The sequence below is a fragment of the Montipora capricornis genome, chromosome 11 (genome assembly GCF_036669925.1).
Source record: "Montipora capricornis isolate CH-2021 chromosome 11, ASM3666992v2, whole genome shotgun sequence".
NCBI lineage: Eukaryota > Metazoa > Cnidaria > Anthozoa > Scleractinia > Acroporidae > Montipora > Montipora capricornis.
Genome location: NC_090893.1, coordinates 18,518,983 through 18,533,982, shown reverse-complemented (window position 1 = coordinate 18,533,982; position 15,000 = coordinate 18,518,983). Strand labels below are relative to the sequence as shown.

The following is a 15,000-nucleotide window of genomic DNA, read 5'->3' as shown; positions in this document are numbered from 1 at the left end:
TTTTCCAACCGGAGCTGGGAAAAGTCTGACCTTTGAACTAGTTCCGTACGCTTTTGGTCGTTAACTTGGAGCGGGTGGCAATGCTATCGTCTTCGTTTTCACTCACGAAAGATTTGGTCTCTAGCCGGTCGCTATTTAGGAGACAACACATTTAAAATCTTAAGTATAAACGGGTGTCTGGAAGTCCCGAGGCGATTCTCAACGACTATCAACACATTTTTCGTCGAATGGAACAAAAAATTTTAAAATGCATGTGTATTCATCGACGAGAGTCATTGCATCGCTAAATGGTAAGCTTAAGTTTCACTAAGATGTATCTTTTAATCCCGATCTAGTACGTCTCCTACACCTGAAGCGTACCTGATCTTTCATGAGTGAAATCAATTGACCTTCTTGACGATTAGCTACGATTCGAAGCTTTGCCTTACTTGCTAATCTTTCGAATATATTAGTCTTTCGTTTCTATCAGCACAAATCACGGCACAAGTGTTGGTCCAGAAAATACCACTGGAGATCTCCTTTCCAAGCGGCGACTCGAGATTGAAAAAAAGCTTTCGTTTTATTTCATCTTTGTTTCTGATACCTTTAGCACAAAGTTAACAAATTTCCTCTTTCGATTTCGTAGAAACAAACATGTTCGACTGTTTTCGTCGGATTGCGCCATCAAGTTCAGGGCTTGCGAATGACGTCATCCCCTTTTTGGCGCGAGACGCAAATGAAAACTTTGCAAGCGAGACAAGTCGACCTCTCGCGACTTCGTCGCTCGCTCATTCACTTCGCGTACGAAAAATCACGATTCGCTCGCCGAAACATTTTCTTCTGGGGTTATCGTGAGGTCGACTTGCGGCAAGTCTAGGACAAGTGTGACGCCATCAAGAATGTTTGACGTGCTCAAAGAGGACTTTGATTACTGGTTCATAGTGGGAAAACACTTGGTATCTTAGTTCTTGTTTCCATTGTCTCCCAGAGGCTGGCATCAATCAAACTGCTGCGGCAAGTGTGGCAGTAAAACTTTTAAGTATTACTTTGGCCAATCAAAAAGGACGGAGAAAAGACGGGGACAATCCAGTAAACCAATCAAAATTCGAAGTAATTACACGTAGCCGACACAAAGCGCAGGAAAATGTGCACGCGCAAGCCACGATTGGTTTTGGTTTCACGTCTGATTGGTTGAAAAAATGGCGCGAAAACTTCGAGCCAATCACTGAGTGAAGTGATTAAAAACCAAAGCAATTCGCTAATTACCTTACACTCAATTGAAAACGGCTCTACGATCTCTTACTGTAACATCAAAAATACCATTTGAATAAAGCAAATTTGACCTATTATTATAAAGCTCTGTGTTGTGGGCTCTGTGATGCGATTTTAGAAAATTTCATGACAAGCAAAATGCCCCTAAATGAGCCTTATTTGCGCGGCGGCCATATTGGCCATAGATAATAGATTTTGTATCAGGGCCTCGAGTTGAAATGTTCGGGGATGAGTTTCGGTTGGGCAAAACAAAAGTTTTTAATTCCATGGCCGCCGTGTGATTAGGCCCATTGTGTGGAAAATCCCACTAACTGCTGAAAACTGTAGAGCAACACATAAAGCCATACAGCAAAGCCTTAATGAGCATGGATGAACGAAAAAGGACAGCTTTGAAGAAATAAAGTTTTCCAAGTTTATGATAACTGGAAAAAGGTCAGTTTGGCTCAGAACAACGTTTTGCTGTGATTTATCGGAAAAGGAGTTACACAGTCATTACAGTGTACTATGGACAAGTTCAAAATTCGTGATTAGCCATTATTTCATATCCTACTCTAAATCTGAGTTTTAAATAAAGTTCACTACTACCACTACTAATTCTAACAGTGGTCTTCTGACCAAGGTTGGCATTAGTATACGTTTGTGCTGTGTTGGCAATTTTCTTAGTCTGTATTTTTGACTAACCAGCAAGCAACTAATTACCAAAGGAAACCTACTCTTAGGAACATGCTACCTTTACACAAGATTACCTATCAATTCTTGTTGTCTAAACTACATCATAATAACTTAATCTGTCACACACTTCCAGATTATATCCAGAAACATTTTCAATGTGTACAACAATTACTACGTTTGTGGTCGGCAGATGCAACTCACTGGATGAGGTCTGCACACGATCAAAAGTGATCCCTGGATCGAAACTGATTATCCTAAGAATTGATTCCGCAAGAAATCAGGAATGGTTTGGACTCCACGAGAACTGACATGACTGGTGAATTATAAGAAAAAAATGAAGTATATAAAATTTAAATCCACTGTCCGCATTCTTGAGTCCATTCCATTCTTTGGTCAGCTGAGTCGTCCAGCAGGGCTAAAGTAAAGGTCAGTGACACTTTTCATAGGTCATTGTTTTACCTATACTAAAGCAACCCCAAACCTTCAAATTGGCTGATCTTAGGTCTAAATCTTAGATCTACACATCCTAATGAGGTCCAAGTCTAGCGTTCGTAAAGGTTTTGTAATAAGGGAACTGTACTTTAGGCCCATCCGGTCTGGGGATCATTTGTGATCCGATTTAAGATCATTTCCAGTCCTGGGATTATTTGGGGGCAGACATCATTTCTGGGCTTGTACAGGTCTGATCCCTGAACCGACTTCCGGGATAAGCGCAAAGAAGATAATATTTTCAAAAAGACAGTCGTAGTGTCAACAATGGAACTGTCTCTGATGGGTAGCAACTAGTTTATGGCGTTTATATAAATATTCCATAACACTTTTACCTCTTAAGGGCATCCTATCTATGTTAAGCTCCAGGGAGGGGAGGGGGGAAACCCGGGCATTTGTGGCGCATTTTACTTTTGGACAAAATCCCCACCCTAGAGCCCAAAAGCATGGGTAGAACCATATCAAATGTCACCACCATGAATGGGCAAAGAATGTTCCTTTAAGTATCATCACTTTTGAGTATTTCATCATTGATAAAACGGTGTCAGGTTTTGTTACTTCCTTCAATGTTCTGTGCATTCCGAGGCAAACAAAATTATATGAAAAAACCTAGTATTTCAAGTTTCAGAAATCCAATTATATTATTATTTCTATGTCATGGTTAACCATCCTTGACTATTAACGGAACAAATTTAGATATTGACAGTGAGAAGCAGTTGTTTTATGCCATCAATTCAAAACATCCCTGTTCATACTGCTTTCAAGACTGTCGCACAAATAAGCGCATATGTTTAGGTCCCCTGACAAAAATGTCAAACATCACCACCCTGAGGCCAAGATTATACGCCATAATTCCCGAGGGAGTGGGAAGGAGGAGGAGTCACTGGAAATCAAATACCAAACCTATGTCCAAGTCGGCCAAAATCCCATACATTTATTTAATTTTAGTCGCGTTTGCCCCCAGCCAACATGGCGTCATTATTTTGCACAGTCGCTGGTTCAAGTCTTGCTTAAACTCTCTTTCGGTTAAATGAAAAGCACCCATAGTCCATTTCCCAAAACAAATAACTAACAGTGGTAGAAAATCTTTTGACTGCTTGTTTGCAAAATTAAGTAAAATACTTTGCTATAAAGCTGCGAGTACAGTAGCAAACGTGTGCTCAAGTTGCCAATGGTGACGATTGTATCGACGGACAATAAAATGGACAACGTAATTGTTCTCCTCGAAATTATCTGTAAGTAAAGAACATTAGAGGTTTCACATGTTTATTTACAAAATAACTAGACTATGACTATATCATCTTGTAATTGCCTGTGATAGTTCATTACACCGCCCGTTTGGAGTAAGGGGTTTCCTACTTAGTAATCTATGCATTATCTTTTTACCTAGTTTGCATCGAAAGGTCTAAGACTGAAGAATGAAATATTTATGGTCCTTAACCTTTCAATGGATATTAATTAAAAGATCAAGCAACACTCTTATTTCTTAGTTTTTAACCTTCTGGAAGTTTCCATAAAAAATTGCCCAACTAGATTACTCAAATCCAGAAGTTTGCTCAAGATAATTTTGTAGAGTCATTAAACTTTAAATGCAGACTAATTACGAGATCAGGTAACTTTCATTTCCTAGTTTTTGTTATTGTACAAATTTGCCTCAGAAATCACCCATTGTCTCCTATGTATTGTAAATGTCTACTTTTCTAGTTTTTTACCTTCTAGAAACTTGCTCAAGATGATTTTTTTTTTAAATTTTGCATTGGCCCCGTTAAAGTGGATCAACGCCCATGGCCATCCCTCAAACTGACACTTCCCTTTTTATTCAACTTATACGACGTAGAATCTACTTCATACTTCAAAGAAACACATTTTATACATTCAGAGAAGATTCAGAATGAGTGAGGCAAAGAATTGAACCCAAATCAACGGCTGTTCGTTACAGTTGTTGATATCTACTAGACTAACAAGACAAGCTCCCGGAAAATTGAATTTTTTAGAGTATTGACATATTGGTACCCAGCAAAATAACCGTCTTCAAAGTGGTTTATTGACCTAAATACTGTAGATCAGACCGGATTTGCTTAGAAACGTTATTTCTTGTTGAACTAAAGCTAGAATTCTTCCCTAGTTTCATTCTTTTTACAGCTTGTCATATTAAGATGGGATATTGGGTCGTGTAATAATTTCCAATGTCATTTTGAGGGATTTCCGTGAGTGTTGAACACCTGAAATATGTCAGGAATGTCATTTCTGTCCAATCACCCGTTCGACCGCAGAGTGTTTATTTACTGTGAATCTGAAAGACGTTCTCTGGTTAAAAATTGGTTAAAAATTATAAGCTTTCGGCTATCTATCTATAGCCTTTAACGAATGAAATATAAGAAGCACGAATTAAAATATATACGAAAAGGGGTGTAAAAATTCGATGCGGGTGAGAACTAAAATATGAATAAGAATGATCTAGAAAAAATTACAATAAAATAGAGTATTGTCTCGGTAACGGTTTAGAATTATTGTCCGCGTTAACAGTTTTAGCGGTATGCCAGGATTCCAAGGTTTTTCTAACACGGTAGTTGCCTTTGTCAATCACGCATGCATTATTAAAGTCAATAGAGTGGTCATTCTTCCATGCATGGCTGGCAATGTTTGACCCTTTCGCGAAATTTTTTAGGTTTCTTTGATGTTCTTTTTTCCGCGTTAAAAAGCATCTTCCAGTTTCGCCAATGTAACTCCACGGACAGTCCGAGCACGGAATTTTGTAAACAACATTGCATTGTTGGTCCAAGGGCTGTCTTGTTTTTGGGGATGGGAATTCTTGCTGAAGGGTTTTAAGTGGTTTGGTGACGACTCGAATTTCATGTTTGCGTAATAATCTCATGAGGGGCTCTGTCAAGCCGCTAATATATGGAAGGCACGCAAATCCATGGGGTGTATTCTGTGGGTCAACCCAACTAAAGAACATTGCTACCAATTCTTCTGGTGATGGTACAGTTGGTGATGGTGGCTTCTTTCTATTTTTGGAAATATAAGAGATGACTGAGGACGGGTAGCCATTGGCTTTTAGTGCATCTGTGACATAGTTGGTCTCGCGTGATTTTCCTTCGTTAGTGCTTGGGAGATTAGACGCACGGAATAACAAAGTAGAGGCCGTGCTGATTTTGTGTTTTCTCTCATGATGTGAGGAGAAGTCTAGATATCTATCAGTGTGGGTTGGTTTTCGATAAACGTCAATGACAGCAACACCATTTTTTCTTGACACTAAGGTGTCAAGGAAGGCAATTTGTCCATTGTTCTCTTCTTCAATGGTAAATGTGATCTTAGGGTCGACAGCGTTTAAGGTGTCGTGGAAGGAATGGACAGCAGCTTTCTTGATGACAACAAAGCTGTCGTCAACGTATCGTTTCCAAATCCTTGGCGGAACAGTGGCGGAGCTGATGGCTGACTCTTCTATCACTTCCATACAGAGGTTAGCGACGATAGGGCTAACAGGGCTGCCCATGGCACAACCATGAATCTGCTTGTATGTGCGATTATTGTAGACAAAATAGTTGTTTGAAAGAGTGAAGTCAAGGAGAGAGATGATGTCGTCGGTAGAGAGGTTTGTTCTGGTCTGTAGTGTGTTGTCACAGTTCAGTTTATTGCGGATATAATCGCAAGCTTTATTCACTGGGATAGCTGTGAAAAGGGACACCACGTCAAATGACACCATGACTTCGTCGTCCAAGATTTCGATGTTAGCTACTTGTTTCGCGAACTGGGAGGAGTTGAGGACAGAATAACCATTAAGGTTCTGTATCGGAGAAAGGATATCTGATAGAAACTTGGATGTGTTATAAAGGGCGGAGCCGATACATGAAACGATTGGTCGAAGAGGGCAGCCAGGTTTATGGTGTTTAATAGAGCCACGAATGGCAGGTAGAGAACCATCTGTGGAATGAAGTTTGCGATAAGTAGCTTCGTCAATCTTATTTTCTCTTTTTAGAGCGAGGAGCTTGCTGTTCAGTTCTCTTTCAATTTTGGTGGATGGCGACTTGTAGACTTGTTGATAAGTGTCCGGGTCACTAAGTAGAGCTTCCATCTTGGTGTCATAGTCGGATCTGTCTAAAACAACGAAACAGTTCCCTTTGTCAGCTTTTGTTATCACACGTTCAGGATCATTTTTTAAGTCCTTTAGAGCTTTTTGTTCAGCTTTCGTGATATTTTTATGTGGTGGAATTCGAGCTCTATGGAGTAAAGAAGCCGTAGTGGTTCGTATGGCGTCCTTCGAGTCATCGGGGAGGCGGGAAATGGCGGCTTCAACCTCAGAGACAATGTCTTTAACAGGGATGTTTCGTGGTGTTGGGGCGAACTTGGGGCCTTTCTCAAGTAGAGAACGTTCTGCCGTAGAGAGAGGTTTGTGTGATAAATTGATCACCCAGTTCTTTCTGTCGATCGTATTAGAGCTGTCATTTTTTGCTTCCATCCTTAAATTTGTAAACTTGTTCTCGTGTCTCGCTTCAATGTTGTTGCGGACTGATTGCGATCTCTTAATCAAATATTGTAGAAGCGTGGAAGAGATGTCATCGGTGACTAAGGTCGATAATTGCTGTTTGGATTCTTCGAGCGTTCTTTTCAAAACTCGGATTCTGTTGTGACAAATAGAGATTCGTGCTCGCATACAATGTTTGCTGGCCCGTTCCATAATGTTTTTGAACATCGGATGGTTGCCAGGTGGTTTAAATCTCAAAGACTTCGGAGTCCAATGGTTTTCCAATGCTTTGTGCGTAAATTGAAGATGGCGATGGTGAGCTTCGAGTTTGTAAGTTGTTTTTTCCATAGTCCGCGCTAATTTTAGGGCTTCCGACCCAGCCACTTGGCGAATACGTTTATTTACTGTTGTTTGCGCGGCAAGAACTGTGTCGCCTTTAGATTTTCCGGGCAATGGATTTAATTTTATCTAATTCTGGTCGTTTAAGCTCTGAAACTACTGATAAAGAAACAGAACAGTGCTCGTATTCATCCTTCCGCTGATCACTGGCACTCCGAAGTAATTGTTGCTTTCAACATGTGGCGCCCTTGCGAATACCTGTATTATCTACTACTAACAAAGGTTACTCAGTTTGCGGTTTGGGCGTGTGAAGTCCTGAAACATGATCGGCTTAAAAACAATAATCATTCCTAACATATTGTAGGTGTTCATGGTTTTCCTGGTCACACTGCAAAAATCTCATAGAATTTACATTTTAAGACCGGTTTACACGGTACAAGTTGTCGGCCGGTTTTGTCGGGCTGATAAAGCGTGCCGTGTAAATTGTGCAAAACGTGTAAGTTTTCCTCCAAAGATCTCCCCGTTGTCCTTTTAGTGTCCGCCATTTTAAACGCTTTCATTTTTCAGTATTTGTGTCCATTACCCACTTGAATACCCTCTGAAAGACATGGCGGTTTCTCTCTGAGTGCTGGCCCGACTTCAAAAAATCTGTTTTTTTGATTCGGTTTTTATAAATCTGTTTGTTTGTTTTTTTTTGATCGGACCAATTTTCATTTCCATGAATAGGTCGTTCATCGGCTGTCAAAATACACGCAAGATTTGCGTCCCGCCGTGCAAACCCGCCATTGGACCCTTGAAAAACTCGCCATTTCTTTGTCTATGGGCTTTTTTCCGCACCTTTGTTCACAAAAAGATCCTAAAGTCCTTAAACGTAAAGCGCCTACTAATTAGAAGGCTACAACTTTACATTTGGCCTTACAAAAAGAAAACCTGATAGCATTGACACTTGCTGTTCAGTTACAGGAATGAAAAATGGCATTTCCTCGAAACTCTCTCTTGCCTTAAATGGAAAGTTCGTATGCGGAGCTTAAGTTGAATAAATGTCACCAGTAAACTAAGTCTACAAACATACTTTTAAAAAATATCTACATATATTTTGCCTTCCTTGAGTGCTTTTGACGTTTAAATGCTTAAATGTTTTCAGTAAGTCATATAATTGAAGTAAGGAAAATGACATATTGACTTTTCAGAGTACAAGAAGTAGTTTTCTCAAGTTTTGGATGCCGTTTCTGGAAAAAAAGTAAGAAAGAAAAGAGAGAAAAAATAGCGGGTTAAATGGTGATTGGCAATTTGATTCTGAGTGATAAATGAATAAAGACAATAGGCCTTATTCACGATAGCCGTTATGTTGGTTTTCAAATTGTCATGCAAATTAGCCACGTGTTATGCTAGGGGGCAAACAATGGAAAAAAGGCAAACAGTGGAAAATCGGCTCTTGCAAATATTGAAATAATATTGCTAAAACTGCATTTTAGAATTTTGAATTAAATACCTTACATAATAATTTAATATCTTTTGATTGCCTTTGACATTTTGACTTTCTACTTCGTTATCTGCTCATTTTTCACTAAAAAAGAGATCGAAGTAACTTGTGTAATCATTCTATTGTACTACTTTGGTGATAAACATTCAATTAACGTGAAACAAATCATCTGTGTGGCTAAGATGTTTGCTGTCGAACTTGTGTTGTACGCCCCCTCAGAAGTGTGTAGCTAATTTGCATGGTAATAGCAAATCCAACATAGCCAATAAAGCCGTTTGTATATGCTTGTGTTTAGTTAATAGCATCAATTACTATTCAATAAAGTGTCATTGTGACATGTAGACTATAAGCCCTCAATATCTAACTTCACTTTGCGCAGGTAACCGGCAATTAGTGATTTCGTTTCAGTGCATTGCACGGTTCAAACAGTTATGTGCAGGAAGGAAATATCCTGACCTGGTGAATGTAATCAATATTTACTTCAGTGGCTCGCCAAAGCAGTTCGTAAAAGAATTACATTGGCGACCTCTTTTGAAACCATTTCTCTGTGAACAGCTTTCTTGACAACTTGCTGACTAAAAACCTGTACAATGTAATTCTTTTCAGTGATTAAAATTATGATTGAAAAACACTTACCATTCTTTTGGAGCTTCTGGTGCCTCAAATCAAACGTGACATCATCGCCAATAAGCACAAATGGCGCCCAGTATTTAATGGCGGAATACTTCTTCATCCCCCGAAGGGATTTCATAGCATAATGAAGAGCTACACTGGCACTTTTTCTATCTGCCAAGTGTTGATAGAAACTTTTCATGAACAGCAAGGTTGCCTCATCATCGATTGCCCAGAGTGACACCAGAACAGACCGGGCACCAGCACACAGGAAAGCTCTCGCTATTCCCACCACACCCTCAGAATTCACCTCTCCCTGGCCACTGTGACAACAGCTCAGAACAACCAGTCTTGCCCGAAGACCAATTGCATGAACATCACTCATTGTTAACATGAAGTCTTCTTTTTCTGGAATCTGGGATGTGCGTTCAGGATTTGGGGCCAAAGCAATCTCTCCAAATTTCGAATCACCATGTGCTGCAATATGGATTAAAGCAACTGACTTCATTCTTTTCAGCACCTCAGCTTTCGTTGCATTTCTTCCAGTGAGAGGAGCGGTTTGCAGAAGTTCTCCAATCATCTCCACCTCTTTCATTGCGCACGGCAACTGTTCAGAAATGGCTTCACCATTTTCGTCAGTAACCTCCTTTAACCACGGATCGCCCACAAGCAGAGCTTCACTCTTATTGTAGAAGTCAGGTGCACTAGCGATCAGTTTTAAAGCAGTCAACGAGGGAACAGTACGGATCCTGATAGAGTCACTCAGTGCAGAAAAAGGAGCCAAGCAAAATGGTCCATCAGCAACAAAGATTAAGTCATCACCCTGAAGCAATGCTGCAATGGGACTGATTAAGACATCAAACAAAGGCTGCAAAGAGTTATTATCGGAGAGGCTAAACGACTGAAAGGTCTCGGGTAGAGCTTCCCTACTGCAAACCAAGTCACTGCGTAGCTTGTCAAGTGTGCGATTCTCACATCGAACAACAGTCCCCGCACTAATATGTTTCAAAGTAGTTTTCATCAGTAAATCGGCACTTCCATTTTCGATTTCCTTTTGCTTAAACTTTACATCACTTCCCCTCCTTAGAAGCCAGAAACTGATAGTGTTCCCTTCAAGAGCTATGAAAACTATTTGTGAAGGTAAATCTTTCAATAAAGCAGAGATATTTTCCTTTGTCTTAACTGGCGAGGAAAGTTCTTCATCAACGCCAAATTGCACCTTCAAAATGTCTGTCAAAGCCTGTGCTCGTCCTTGTTCAGCAGCATACAAGGCCTCACCAACCTCTCCATTCTTTAAAAGTGCACTCCACAGAGCTATGTACGCCTCTTGGTTTGTGTCACGAAAGCTTATTTTCCATGCATCTTCTGACTGAAGAAGACGCCTTGTTTCATCAAAATGTTTTATGCTTAGACGATAAAAATTAATGGCTATGCGAAGCGAGAATGAAAGTTCATGAATGCGGCCAAGTTTATAACAAGCCATTCCCTGCCCTACTGGGTCCTCCATTTCTTTGGAAATAGTAAGATACTGTTCGTTGAAGAGGAGAGAATTTTTAAACTCACCCATACTGCCATAACAGTTGCCGAGATTGGCATAGGCGAATCCCTCCCCAGCCCTATCCCCTACTTCCTTGGCAATGCTAAGATGTTGCTTGTGGTACTCTATGGCTTGCTTAACATTGCCCAGACTGAAATAACCATTCCCGACATTACCATTGGCTCTGCCCTCCCCGGCCCTATCGGCTACTTCTTTTGCAATACTAAGAGAATGTTTGTGGTACCCTATGGCTTGCTTAACATTGCCCAGACTGAGATAATCGCTGCCGAGATTACAATTGGCATTGCCCTCCCCGGCCCTATCCCCTACTTCTTTTGCAATACTAAGATGTTGTTTGTGGTACTCTATGGCTTGCTTAAGGTTACCCAGCCTGTGATAGGCGTTGCCCAGATTGCAATTGGCATTGCCCTCCCCGGCCCTATCCCCTACTTCTTTCGCATTACTAAGATGTTGTTTGTGGTACTCTATGGCTTGCTTAAAATTTCCCAGACAGAGATAAGCTTTGCCAAGATTACCATTGGCTTTGCCTTCCCCGGCATTATCCCCTACTTCTTTTGCAATACTGAGATGTTTCTTGTAGTACTCCATGGCTTGCTTAAAATTGCCCAGACTGAGATAATCGCCGCCGAGATTACTATTGGCAATGCCCTCCCCGGCCCTATCCCCTACTTCTTTTGCAATACTAAGATGTTGTTTGTGGTACTCTATGGCTTGCTTAAGATTACCCAGGCTATGATAAGTGTTGCCGAGATTACCATTGGCATTGCCCTCCCCAACCCTATCCCCTACTTCTTTTGCAATACTAAGAGCTCGTTTGTGGTACTCTACGGCTTCCTTAACATTGCCCAGATTGAGATAATCGCTGGCGAGATTACAATTGGCATTGCCTTCCTTGGCCCTATCCCCTACCTCTTTCACAATACTAAGAGCTTGTTTGTGGTACACCAAGGCTTGCCTAAAATTGCCCAGCTTGGAATAAGCATTGCCTAGATTACAATTGGCATTGCCCTCCCTGACCCTATCCCCTACTTCTTTTGCAAATATAAGAGCATGTTTCTGGTACACCACGGCTTGCCTAAAATTTCCCAGACTCAGATAAGCGTTGCCTAGACTACCAATGGCATTGCCCTCTGCGGCCCTATCCCCTACTTCTTTAGCAATACTAGAAGCTTGTTTGTAGTACACTACGGCTTGCTTAAAATTGCCCAGAATGAGATAAGCGTTGCCAAGATTGCCCTTAGCTTGGCCCTCCCTGGCCCTATCCCCTACTTCTTTTGCAATACCAAGAAATTGTTCGTAGTACTCTATGGCTCGCTTAAAATTGCCCAGACTGAAATAAGCGTTGCCGAGATTGCAATATGCTCTTGCCTCTTCATTCCGGTCCCTTACTTCTTTTGCAATACTTAGTTGTTGCTTGGAGTACTTTCTGGCCTTTTTAAAATTGCCCAGACTTTGATAAGCAACGCCGAGATTACCACAGGCTTTTCCCTCTCCAGCACTGAAACCTATTTCTTTAAAAATCCTTAATGCTTCTGTGCAATCTCTCTTAGCCTGTTCAAAATAAGCCAAGCCATAATAATAACAACCCAGATTGAAATAAGCAATACCCTCCCCTTCTCTGTTTCCCTCTTTTCTGGAAACACTAAGCTCTTGTATATGCTGCTCGAAAACGTCCATCTTTTTGTCTGCCATTCTTGATTACAAGAACTCTTGAGAACAAGGGAGGTCGTCTTTGAAAGAGTGGGCGCTCCTTGAAAAATACGAAAGAAAGGATGAGAAGTTCAATGCACTGACCACAAATGCTGCAGGTACGTAGCCAAACCAACACTAAAGAGACCGCCTTTTATTATGAGCCTAACAAAGACAATTTTCTGCTGTTGACGTCAAACTCTTTACTTCTTTTGTTGAGCCCTTTGTCTGATTTAAACTGAATTTTTAAAGACAGAATTGACCGCACAAATTAGACGTATTTAAATGGAATAAATTTGTCCCATATCAGACTTAACTCAGCCAAAGCAATACTGTTGTCATCATATTTTCCTGACCACATCAAATTGCTCGTGTGATACCACTGTTTAAAGCTGGTGGTCAATCACTTTTTATGACATACAGACTGCTCTAAATGTCCCCTGGATTCTGAGAGTTGCTTTAGAAAGTAATTATCTATAACCGCCTCATAAGTAACTTAAATAAATTACATCACATCACAGTACACGTTACACTAAGTTTATGTTTTCACTAAATTGCGTATTACTTCCTCCTTACTACTGATTGACTTGTACAAGAAATCATCTTGCGCTTGCAATTGATGGTAGTGAACATGCCATAGGTGTGTGTTTATTTATATTGTAAGGCCTTCGTTACAGTGTCTGCTTCATAAACGTGAAGACTAAGGGGTCCATTATGTTGGCGTAATTTGTTTGGTTTAATGGCCATTGATATATGCGCTCCGGAGGGATCCATTCTGGTTCCCTCATTTTTCTTATCCTATGTTTATGACTTCAGTGATGTATTCAAACTACCAGACCTGATTTTATTTGAAATTGCTGATATGAGGATGCTAGTCTCTTAGGTCTAATTATTTGGTAACCTAGTTGAAGGCAAAGAAGCTTCCATTAAACTTGCAAAAAACTACTTCTTTGTTCTATTTAAGCCTCGAGAGAAAAGACATCATCTTCCAATGCACATCTGCAAAAGTGATAAAAGAATTAAGCAGATCGTAGAACAGTCTTTTGTGATTGACTAAAGTCTTTTCTGGAAACCCTGTATTTCTCAATTAGCTACAAAATCTGTGAATCTATAGCTTTTCATTGCAGGTATAGTTGTTTTTCTAAAGTTTGTTTAAGGACGTTCGCGCCCAAAACGTTCCCACATACAGATTTTTTTTAAACCTTGCCACGCAGAGAGGTAATGATCTACTTGTGCCAAAAGGGCAAAAAAAATGGGGGGTCACCGTGCTCATTTTCGAGATCAGGAAGTGCACTTTTAGAAGATTGCGTTATTTTAAGACGCGTCTTAGCTTACAACTGTCAGCAATAAAAAAGCTACATTAGTGAAATTTAGATCAGGTAAACGTACCCAATTCAACATAACTAATATAACTAAACAAACTTTTGCAGCTGATATCTTTTTCTGAGGTGAAATAGACCTTGAAAACCGATGCATGTTAGTCTAAGAAAGAAAACTTCGGTCCCACGAGAGCATAAAAGGAGAAATATTTGTAACTTCTCATGTACAGATTTTTTTTGTTTTTTGTTAAAATGGACAAAATCAGGAAAGGAAGTGATCTACGGAAAGAAAAATGGGGGTCACCGAGCATTCAAGAGAGTAAAATTGCTGCGAAGTTCTCAAAGCGATTGTCTATTCGCACTGTCACGCCATTGCGTGACATTTCCAAGAAGACCTGGGTCCACAGCTATCCCATGATGCCAAATGCTTTCACGTTCCATTCTTGTGGAAAATGTTTGCACTTTTAGCATCGTGTTTACCTTCGTGGTCTGCGATGCATGACGTGCGTGTGACATGCGCGAAAAAAATGTGCAGTAGCAATGGGCGCGAACGTCCTTAAAAACTCTGTACTACTGTTTAGTTTGTTCTCATAGTCATTAGTGTGCATGTATGAATCCAATCTTCCTAGTCTTGTCTCTTTGCACAATACAGTCAAAATAATTCCTAAATCAATTTTTGACGTGCACTCAACCCGAATCTTCAAAGAACTAGACGGTTCATGAGCGTACACTGGGCTGCCTGAGGTACGAAGGGACTGAGTTGGGTGGTATTAAACTGCAGCGTTCCAGGCAATTTTTTTCAAGTCGGGGGTCATTAAGACTACTTAAGGGGTCACCCAGAAGTCGTAACAGCAGAGGCCCTTAAAAACCAGCCTATTAATTATTTGTCAGAAAGAAAATTCCTGTCATCTTTAGAGAAAATAGACACGCGTTGCTTACGTATGGTACTGAAGTAACACAGTGCTTTATTCCATATAGTCAACTGAGCTGCGTTTTGTCTTACAGATTCAAGTTGTCTTTGCGTAATATGTAGCTCTAACAGTACACGATATTGTTTTGGTATTGTATATTTTAGTGCCATGGTAGAAGTCTTAGATAAATAGCCCCCTGAGAAGACATTTGG

The 15,000-nt window shown here is 40.4% G+C and overlaps 3 protein-coding genes across 3 annotated transcripts in view; all 3 read right to left on the bottom strand.

The window, feature by feature from the left end:
• The window catches only part of LOC138024364 (tetratricopeptide repeat protein 28-like), a 245,376-nt gene that overhangs the window by 119,089 nt on the left and 111,287 nt on the right, over positions 1-15,000 (bottom strand). The window lies entirely within an intron of this gene.
• Positions 4,880-7,225, bottom strand: LOC138023160 (uncharacterized). Its single transcript, XM_068870182.1, has one exon. It carries the CDS (start codon positions 7,223-7,225, stop codon positions 4,880-4,882), a length of 2,346 nt encoding a protein of 781 aa, XP_068726283.1.
• LOC138024374 (tetratricopeptide repeat protein 28-like) overlaps positions 8,286-15,000 on the bottom strand; it is a 46,501-nt gene continuing 39,786 nt past the window's right edge. The window contains exons 5-6 of the mRNA XM_068871566.1: positions 9,336-12,619; positions 8,286-8,445 (exon numbers count right to left, since the gene is read on the bottom strand). Coding sequence (XP_068727667.1) covers positions 8,426-8,445; positions 9,336-12,561 — 3,246 coding nt within the window. The 5' untranslated portion in view covers positions 12,562-12,619 and the 3' untranslated portion in view covers positions 8,286-8,425. The remainder of the gene's footprint in view (positions 8,446-9,335; positions 12,620-15,000) is intronic.